The sequence below is a fragment of the Trachymyrmex septentrionalis genome, unplaced genomic scaffold (assembly GCF_001594115.1).
Source record: "Trachymyrmex septentrionalis isolate Tsep2-gDNA-1 unplaced genomic scaffold, Tsep1.0 scaffold24, whole genome shotgun sequence".
Classification (NCBI taxonomy): Eukaryota; Metazoa; Arthropoda; class Insecta; order Hymenoptera; family Formicidae; genus Trachymyrmex; species Trachymyrmex septentrionalis.
This window is the reverse complement of record NW_017305397.1, coordinates 490,952-501,562: the sequence shown is the minus strand read 5'-3', so window position 1 is coordinate 501,562 and position 10,611 is coordinate 490,952. Positions and strand designations below refer to the sequence as shown.

General features: G+C 33.9%; 2 protein-coding genes across 2 annotated transcripts in view; one reads left to right on the top strand and one right to left on the bottom strand.

Moving 5' to 3' along the window:
• The window catches only part of LOC108748714 (proto-oncogene tyrosine-protein kinase receptor Ret), a 59,997-nt gene extending 54,694 nt beyond the window's left edge, over positions 1-5,303 (top strand). Inside the window, exons 16-20 of the mRNA XM_018487000.1 lie at positions 406-607; positions 896-1,025; positions 1,498-1,699; positions 2,812-2,990; positions 3,451-5,303. Coding sequence (XP_018342502.1) covers positions 406-607; positions 896-1,025; positions 1,498-1,699; positions 2,812-2,990; positions 3,451-3,860 — 1,123 coding nt within the window. The 3' untranslated portion in view covers positions 3,861-5,303. The remainder of the gene's footprint in view (positions 1-405; positions 608-895; positions 1,026-1,497; positions 1,700-2,811; positions 2,991-3,450) is intronic.
• A 438-nt stretch (positions 5,304-5,741) lies between these two features.
• The window catches only part of LOC108748608, a 6,690-nt gene continuing 1,820 nt past the window's right edge, over positions 5,742-10,611 (bottom strand). Inside the window, exons 2-9 of the mRNA XM_018486852.1 lie at positions 9,322-9,376; positions 9,094-9,255; positions 8,784-9,014; positions 8,399-8,704; positions 7,310-7,414; positions 7,061-7,218; positions 6,234-6,636; positions 5,742-6,036 (exon numbers count right to left, since the gene is read on the bottom strand). Coding sequence (XP_018342354.1) covers positions 5,810-6,036; positions 6,234-6,636; positions 7,061-7,218; positions 7,310-7,414; positions 8,399-8,704; positions 8,784-9,014; positions 9,094-9,255; positions 9,322-9,376 — 1,647 coding nt within the window. The 3' untranslated portion in view covers positions 5,742-5,809. The remainder of the gene's footprint in view (positions 6,037-6,233; positions 6,637-7,060; positions 7,219-7,309; positions 7,415-8,398; positions 8,705-8,783; positions 9,015-9,093; positions 9,256-9,321; positions 9,377-10,611) is intronic.

Sequence of the window (10,611 nt, the reverse complement as noted above, 5' to 3'; positions counted from 1 at the left end):
TCTAGCAAGAGTTTAAGTGGTTTTATAAACCAAGAAATTTTCGCTGCAAGAGAACTCTTGTCCTAAATACAGCGCTCTAAACATAATTCGCAATGAATATATATATATATATTAATGTTTTAATGACATTGCGCAATGCGACCGACTTACAAACGCGGAAATAATTCTGAGAATTTATCGCGATGCGGAATTCCACCACATGGAATTCCGTCACTGTCGAAGGTAAACAACCTTTGCGAAACCAGTTGCTCTCGATAATTAAATTTTTCCGCGGATGCGATGCACATGACTGGAACTCCATCACCGTCCTGATAATCTAGGTTTCTCAGAAACGGATGGATTATTGATCACCAATTTCTCGGATAATGCTCACGGTGTATAGAATAAACTTACACGAAATTTCAGTAACTATCTGAGGCGCAGTCGGCACTTGGAGTCGGAGAATAGAATACCCGCACCGACGTCTCTCCTTTCCACTTCGCCGATCAACATCAGCGAGGAATCGCAATGTAGCGATAATGCATTGAACTATACCATAACGCCGCGCGATATTCTCTCGTTCGCCTGGCAAATAAGCAAAGGAATGACATATCTCGCTGATATTAAGGTACGATAATATCATTTCAAAATATTCATAAAGTTATTTGGATTTCTTTTCCAAATTACTGAACTTATCAGAAATATCTAAACTAAAAACGGTTAAAATATATTATATAATAGAATTAACAGGAAATTAGTGACAGAATGGCAGTATTCAAATTGACTTTCCTTGCAACTTGGTTAATGAAATTTAACAGCATGTGATTGCAACTTTCTGGAAGTCAAAATCGTGAAATGTCTCAAATGAACTCGGTCAAGTCATTAGCAATTAATCAAAGTTTCCTCCGCACTGCAGTTGGTGCATCGGGATCTCGCGGCGAGGAATGTTTTGCTCGCAACCGGTAAGGTCTGCAAGATCTCGGACTTTGGTCTAACTCGTGATGTATATGAAGACGATGCGTATTTGAAGCGAAGCAAAGGACGAGGTGAGATCATCCATTAATTAATAATCTGTACGCCGTCAAAACTTACAGACATTTCGTCACATTCTCTCATTATTGAAGCAAACGTAGCAAATTATAGCAATACATTTTAAATCAATTATTAGTTATAAATTCATTTCCGATAATGAGAATTACAATTTACAAACATAATATCACAAAAATATCAAATCAATCTTATAAATTATAATTAATAAATTATTTTATTTCACATCACACAATGATAAATCTATGTTATTAGACAAAAAGTGTCGTAATTTAGTATCGAAAAGTGCAATTTTGCGAGGCGCGGACAATATTTTAACAAGTTTAATCCTAACGATTCTAATTCAACCGCGACGGAGTAAATCCGGTCGTAATTCTTTCGGGCGTATTCACGAGAAAAACATCTTTAATGACTCGCACGAGCCCGCTTGTTACTTCGCGTTATCCAAGGTTTTACGGTTCGTGTCTGCAGTGCCTGTAAAATGGATGGCGCCGGAATCCCTGGCCGACCATGTATATACCAGCAAATCGGACGTTTGGAGCTTCGGCGTGCTCCTATGGGAGTTGGTCACGTTAGGAGCGTCTCCATATCCTGGAGTCGACGTACATAATCTCTACAATTTACTAAAGGCCGGCTATCGTATGGAGAAGCCGTCTAATTGCTCCCACCAGCTGTAAGTGCTTAATTCTCTTCAGTGATTTAGAGCGTTAAACATTCATTAATCTTAAGGATCATCAATTTTAAGTCCACTTAGAAATTTAGTGACATTTATTAAATAAAATCTGCCTCTTGTCTTTTACAAAAATTACTTTTACCTATCCACCTTCAACATAACTATTTCTTTTCATAGTTGTATGTCTTTGTATACCTATTAAAATTATTCTTTATTATTATATCTTCTTTCTCATTTTTTTTTTACATTCTTTCTAGTTGTCTATTTAGAAAATGATAACTTATGTTCTTTGAAACTCGGCTTTTTCCAAGTTCTAACTGAAAGTTAATCCTGCTGGTCGGTTCAAAATTATGATTATATTGTCTGAGTCAATAATAAAAAGTTCTGAAAAATAAAAAAAATTCACAAAACAAACTTACACTGACAAATAAAGTCATTAATAATCAGAAAAAAATGTTTAATATTAAAATATTAGTAAAAACAGAAATTACATTTCGGATCGTATCAGACACAAACAGACCAACAGAGTTAATTCAGCTGACTGACTAACGCAGATAAAATCAAAGGGCTTAGGACTGCGTGTAACTTATACGATATTCATAATTACGAGGGACTCGTGCGTAATTATCACAGGAAATTTTCATGATTATATTAGCGTGACTTCATATCACATGTGAAACATTCATCTTCTGTGAAGATTAGATCACTATATTGCGAAGTCAGCCTCAGTACATATGTTGTATATATAGAAATTACTAAATTAATAATATAGTAGCAAAACAAGTAATATGGAAGGAAGTAAAGGGACAGGGGAAGTAGTGTATAGTAAATAATAATAAACAGAAATATGACTGAATCTTTGAACGTGATGTGAAAACGCACATCCTTTTCAATTAAACTATTATTAAAAGTTATACTTCTAAAAAAGCATTGGAAAAATGTCAATAGTTAAAATAAAGTAGGTCAACTATTTCTGCTCGTCGTAAAGCTCGTCGTAAAAGTATAGCATTCTCTCCTGTGTGCAAACGGAAGACGAAAGTCATTTCCTATCTTTTACAACCTCGTCTGAGGAAACATCTTCGGTTTGATTGTAACAAGTGATATTTTTTCAGGTACAAGTTGATGGTGTCGTGTTGGCATCAAGAGCCCGGTATGCGACCGTCGTTCAAGGAACTAACTAGTCATTGGGAACGTATGCTGGAGGATGGTGTCGAATACCTCGATCTTAATCCACGAATCGTCCATAATCAAGCCTACTTTGCATCTCTACAAGCTTTGGACAGCGCGAGTGGTAAATAAAATAAGTCGATTTGAAATATCGCCGTCTATAAATAATTGTTATCACCTTTGATATTTTTAATTAATCCAGAGGTAAGAAATTTCTGGATTCTAGCAGTTTTAAATTATTTCCAAATGCTACTATTCTCAACCTCATTCAATTATTATCAAAAATTGTGTTGAACGATTTCAGATAATATGATTTCGAATTATCTTTAATCTTTAATTATTGCCGTAAAAAGATGTTACATATCTGACGTCATGGATCCACTGAATTCTTATTTTTGAAAAGCTAATTATATTTTTATTGATATAATTTTTTATTGATATAAACTCATTAATCTTTGTCGATCTAAAAACATTTTTATCATATCTTTTCGATGTTTGAACCTTTATTTATCTATATTTTACAAGCACGATAGATCCACGACACCAGTTAATAATTAAAGAATCTCTTATAAAATTTTTTGTAGGTTCTGGTAGTGATCAGGTTGATAATGAGACTGTCAACGGGATTCTAAGGACAGATACTGTCAACTATCTCGGCCGGATATCTTCTGAGCCAGTAACAAAATGCGACAAGGTAGACAAGCTGCAGGCGTTCTGGCAGCCATCTATAGCATCTTTCCCCGAGGAACCTATGAAGTCGCCTTATGTAAACGAACGACCTCCAAACTTGAAAGCCAATCATTATGAAAGCCCGATAAAGTTGAGAAATACCAGCCTAACCAGTAATAGCGAGAACGATCTGAGAACACCTCCTAACGAACGACCTCAGTCCTACATTGATATGCAAGGAAAGAAATCGGCGGAGACGGAGGATCTTTTGGTTTTTAAGAGTCTGGACGATGACGAAAAGACTGACAATAACGTGACGAACTGATCGACGTAATCTCACGTTGGACAAATGAGAAAAATCCAAAATAGGAAAACACGTCAGTTTTCTGAACCTTGTCGAGTTTTCCTAGTCTTAAGACAAATATGGATGAAAGAAAGTAAAGGTAACTGATTGAGGGAGCAACTGTCAATCGCAAATTGTGCGAAAAAGAGAAGAATATTTATTTAACGAGGAAGTATGAGAGAAAATTGTGTGAGAGCAATTGGAAGCGAATGATTCGCGTGAGATGAGAAATGCCATTCTTTATGGCAATTTACAGGAATTGCGCAGAACGACGATGACATGTAATGTACTGGCTGAATGAAAATTTGTGTTTGTAAAAGCAAATATTAACGTGGAATTGAATAAACCGCGATTTAAATTGTAACGCAGAAAGAATTCCTGACAGAATTCTTCATTGGACGAAATGCTCTATAGAAAGTTAGGGGTAAACTATATCGCGCAAAGTGATTGCTAAACCAAATATAAATTATTAATTAATTTGCCGTGTTTTTATGTACTTAAAGTCATACGGCGGTTTGTCGATCACCACTGGTAAGGTCGCTTTTAATACTATTAATAATAAATAGTTATGTATTATAATTATTCGTGAGATTTCTTGAAAAAATCATCGTATTTTCAGCATTAAAAGTTTTCTGTATGTCACACCACGCAACTGTGATGAAGTTTGAAAATAGTTGTTCATTGAGAACGTCAAACTTCCCAAACTAAGGGCCATAAGTTATTTCTTCTTAAGCATTAGCAGTTTCTGTTACAAGTACAAGCTTCAATCAGTGCAAATAAGTTAAGGAAACATTTTCACAGTTATTAATATTAAAAATTTCTCACTCTCGTAATACCGAGCGATATTAAGCATTCAAACTCGAGAAGTTGCAGATTTGGTCTTCCATCAAATCTTTCTTAGATAGATCCGTGGTTGTGAAATTGTACGGCACTCTACTGAACTTGAAATTTAATCACGCTTTCTTTCGAAACGAAATATTTTCTATTGTCGCACTAGCTTTCATGACTTTCGTGTGTACGACACAGCGAAGCAGCAGATTGCACGTAGATCGAGGTGATACGACCGAAGTGTAAGAGTAGTATTTTTTACGAGACGCGTGTGTGGGCTCCGGTTGGCGCGACATCATATCCGAAGAAGACTGTGTTTCGCCGTACCTCACCAGGAACGGAATCGTCCCTTTTGTATTTATGTATAAGATACAACATTCCACCCACGATTAGCCTAGTTACTTATCATACGGGTTTTATAACACGACTGCGTATGATTTCAACTAGTACCACGTTCGATGTTTTCTTGTTTCCTTTTTAAACTCTCTGGGGCATTAATGACGACTTGAAGCACGCGCGTTACGAGCCGAATAATATTGTGCCATATTATTTTCTTGTAACTGATATATCACAAAAACATATAAAAGACGCTTCCAAACAGAGTATTATTTCCTTGTATTACTCTTACCTTATTCCCAATAGTGCTTGCTCTTCTGTTATAATGGTGATCTTCTCGAAGTTAAAAAAATATTGAAAGAAGATAATAAAAGAAATGACAAGGAAAAAGAAAATAAAGACGAAATAAAATAATTATTGTTAAACATCACAAAAATTTATTTAATGTGTTTCTTTAAAAATCTATATCTTTAAAAATATTTTTACAAATTTGATATATATAAATCGTAATAAAGATAAGTGATGAATACATATAATAAAATAATTTTTTATTAAATTATTATATAATTTTGTATATTATATAATTTTATATATAATGTTATATTATATACGTTTCGAATTTCGAAAACATTAAAGATAACTCGATGAAATTTATAAAAAAAGATATTCTTTTAGTTTCGTCAATTATAGTCGCATATAAAATCAATCGATAAAAAAATAATAAGAAAATACTCTACTAAGAACTATTCATACACATATAAAAAAAATCACAAATTTAATTTATCTATACGAAATTCGCAATCGTTCCTCGTGGAATTAATGCCGAAAGACTTCTCATCTTCAATCTCACCGAGCAGATTCAGTTCGTCGATACAAGTCGTGAAAGACTGAGGTATGACATCGCTATCTGATGTGTCAGGTCTAGAAATCTTGATGGGTTGTTCGATGTTGCAATTTGCAGTCTCTTGTACAACGATCGGTAATAACAAATCGTCTAAGGAAAATTCAGAGTGATATAAAATTGCAACTAATATAAAATTACTGATACAATAATAATAATAAAATATCTCAAATACACAAAAAAATAAAACACAAAAAAATTACGCTAATATAGGAATCGAGGAAAAGTATACGAAAGAGAAGCAAGGTGTTGGCAATTAAAAAAAGAATATTTGCGATAACATTACTCACCGGTCTCCTCGATATTTTTTATCACACTCGAGGCTTCATCCTCAGATATCTTTGCCGTAGCGAATCTGATACTCTCAAGCAGCTCCCGATTAGAGGCTGTAAGGAATCGTAGACAAGCGATTCCGTGGATCGTCTTCACGAGCCTATCCAGGTCCTCGGGTATGCGGAACTTCTTGAAGAGCCGTGCTTCTTCTGGTATATAGTCCGACTTGCAATATGGCAGGTGTATCGCATAATACCTCTTATTTCTCCGAGAATAGTTCTCCTTCAGCAATCGCAACAGGTGGTTGTCTACGTTTCGATAAATGATTGTCGCATCGAATTTCGCAGATGTCGGCGGAGATGTTACGACCAGTACAACATCCGCCGTCTGAAACGCGGTGTTACACCAGAGTCCTGGATCCTGCAATCACATTATACGATTATTTCGCTGAACTGTCTCTGAATATCGCATCGTAAAAATTCATATATTACAATATAAATAATAAATAAAATATTAAGATCCTCAAAATATTAAAACGACAAAAGAAATGTTCGCAAGAGGAGGTAAGAATAAAAGAAATATGATGTTCAGTGCGCAATAATTCATATGTAATAACAAATATATTTATTTCTTGATATGTAAAAATTGATAGTAATGAAAAATAAATATATTTATCATTATGAATTATTGTGCATTAAGTATTGCATTTTTTTTTCTTACTTACTCTTACAAGCATTCACATATTATAAATCAATCAAACTCGTATTTATCGACTTGTGGATTTCTATCTTTTTGAAAGCAATTGCCGTAATATATTACATCGTTGATTTGTTTGATTACTCACTTTGTTGACAGTTTCTGCAATATCAAACATGTCGATCATTGCATTGATATTACAATATCGTAGGTATTTTGTTAATTCAGCCATCACATTCACGTGCGACGGATGCGTCGGTGAGTATACTAGCAAGCAGTTCGGCTTCATAGCCACTCTCTTTAAAACTATATTTAAAAAAGAAAAAAATAATTTATTAAAACAAACGGATTAGACATAAGTATTCTGGAAAGAAAAAAGAATTGATAACGTTCTCACCTTTCTTTCTGTATAATTTAAATGCGTGATACAGCGCGTATAACAATACCGGCGGTATCCATACTAAGCTGATTATCATAATTAACAGTTGATGAGACGCGTGTTCTGTGACAATACGGAATTAGCAGCGTTAAGGGGAAAAACCAGAAATAAGATAAAAAAGAAAATAAAAAAAATGTAAGTAAAAACTTTTACAAAATTAGAAATAAAACTGAAATAAAAAGAACAATTGAGAATCAACGCGGTAAACAATGAAAATTATTTTAAAACTGACAATATATAATTCGCTGGAAATAATTACATAATTTGACTTAATAATAAGTTTAACATTTGTTTATTGATTATATAATTATTTCCATGGAATTATATATTTTATTTTTAATCTTCAATTACAATAACAAATTATTTCGATCCGACGCAAAAAATTTTGGATGATTGTACAATCTATGTACAATTCGTACTTTAAGGTACTAAATTGTAGGTAAAAAAATCTTCAAACTTTCATCTATCAATTGTCGTGGGATAAAGGTTTACTTACATTCTTTACTTCAAACAGCTTTTGAACTTACAATTAGGTGTTATAGTTTCCACAGCTATATAATTGAGCTATAGTTTTATAATAATACGCATTGCTTACTGCGCTGACTCTCGATTTCTCTCTTTATTTCAGTCACTTTGTTAACCCTTACCATGCAAACAAAGGTAATTTTTGTCCAGGCGATTTTAAAAATTATGAATATCTTGAAAACAAGTGGGGGTACGGGCGCGCCGTTCCGCTCCTGAAAAAACTAATACAGATTTGTTAAATTAACGTATAAATTCTTTATTTAAAATAATTAAGAAACCCCAACAGTATAAAACTTGCAGGAATATTGCTGCAATATTGCAGCAGTATTACACGTTACAGCAATATTGCTGCAAATTTTGTGCTGTTGGGGAAACTACATGAATTTTTAAACATTTTTTGAACCACTTAATCCATTAAAAAACATCAGACGTTAACGATCTTTATTTACGTTAAATAGGTACTACAAAAACGTTTGCACGGCAAGGGAGAGATAAGAAAATTTTGAGCTAAATCGCATTTACTTATGCGCACATAGGGCGATGTGCTGTTCGCACATCCGTGCTCGCCGCATTTGGGATGCAAGGCCGCGACTTTAACATAATAGACGCCGTCTGTTGCTAAGAGGTTGAGCCGTATATGCCCGTGGTCTTCGTTGGCGGGAACGATCGTCGTGAGCGTCGACTTCGTATCGTTACTAATCAGCCACACCTGGTATTCCGTCACGTTGTATGTCAACGGGAGCGGTTGTATGTACAATGCCGCATTTGATCGATCAGAAATGTCGATATATATGAAAGGCGTAAACTTCTCGATCTGGACACTATTTTCTGGAAGGGATTTGAGGGTAGTTACAAAAGACGTGAAGCCGCGGGACGGAAAGGAAGGGAGATAAACGAGAAAACCTACCGATAAATTCATGATTCGGCACATAGAATACGTATTTTCTGCTGTACAGAAAATCTTTCCCGATCGCGGTATACTCCAAACGATACGGTGATCCTTCATATGCAGCATCAGAGAACGGACATGATACATATAAGTGTTTAGGCACTGGGTGACTGTCGTTCCCGTATAACTCTATGTGCCTGCATGCGTTCTCTTTACTCTCCATGATATTTTGATAACGCGTAATTAATCCTGATTTAACGAGAGATATTAGAGATATACTTGTTTCAAGTGTGTTAAATATCGCGAGTGCTAATAATTGTTTCCTTACTATGAAAATTGATATCCGAAACCGACAAGTTGAAAGCAGTCGCCTGCTGGGAATCATCTTTTTTTTTCAAATTTTTATTTACATAAGCGTGCAACGTAAAAATTGCGGTGCCATCCCGCTTTGATGACTTTTCAGTATCTCCAAATTTTAGCTTTTCGCAACCTAAAAAAATCAAGTAGTATTTAATGAGTCTGAAAGATATTGTCCCAAATTAAACTATCTTCCTACCTTCCCCTCTTTCTACTGACGTTAACATACATCGGGCATCCTGTGTCAAGTTAGCCTAAAAAGAAGGAATAAATTTAATATGGCTAGGAAATTTTGCAATTGTCTGCATGTGATATTGATAATCGATTAGCTTAAGATGAGGAAAAAAATTATATACCAATCGAATGACACACTGCTAAAGATAAAGTTTGTTTCAGCTTAATCATCAAGCTCTTACGTAATTCAAAAATTAACATTTCATTATTGATTTTCGCTATCTATTTGCCTACAATCATGTATAATATTCGAAAGATTAATCATATGATCCATATACAATTTATTCAATAAGAGAGAGAGAGAAAGAGAGAGAGAGAGAGAGTATATAATTTTTAAACTATTTTTCAAAACTAGTTTTCAAAAATATTTATCAAAAATTGTTAATTTATGTATTTTACTACCGTTTTATCATTAGACATACACTTTTTTCTAATTTGTTTGTATATTTGTATCATCGTAATGGAAATTGTGGTGTATAAATTGAGAGATTTTGATAGCTTGCGACTGATTTTTTGTAAAAAATTTTTTATTTATATAATCGTTTGCAAATTATGTTTTAGACAATATTTAGAGTTAGTCATTGTCGATTTGAAAGTGCAAATCAGAACCGTTGCGACTGTGTTTTTTAAGGTCATTCTACAAGACAGCCGTTGGATGACCACCATGCGCTGTAACGTATCTACATTTTGTCTAAATTTTCATCTTCAATTTATATTTTATTATTTTTACCGTTTAAATCATCATATGAATTGGCAAGTTATTGTTTCTCAAATGAGCCGTTGATTTCAAATTATATTTAATTTAAATTTACATTGAGAGAATGACCCAATAGGGGTCGAAATGTTTGTACAATAAACTTACTTTTTGTAGTTGATCTAGCATTATGATCTAGCTTGGCTTGTAGCCCTCGTTTTATTTTTAATTTTTGAAGTATTTATTGTAAAAAAAAATGAAGAAATATATATGTATTATACTATACCACAACGCGCTTTTATATTAATAAATTGTTCATTTACCGCCATTGTCAATTATTGCCAATTATTGCCGACATCTTTGAGGCATACTTTCTATCAATTTTACAACATAAAAGCGTGATCGACTAAATTTTTATTTGGAAATGCTACATCAAACATTTCTGAAGAGATAGAAATAGTTCTCCTCTACATCATGTAGAGAATCTTAATTTTTGTCCGATTTTATTAGAGAATGATGCATTTAACGATAGACGTTAAAAGATTTGAAGCTATTTTCTTT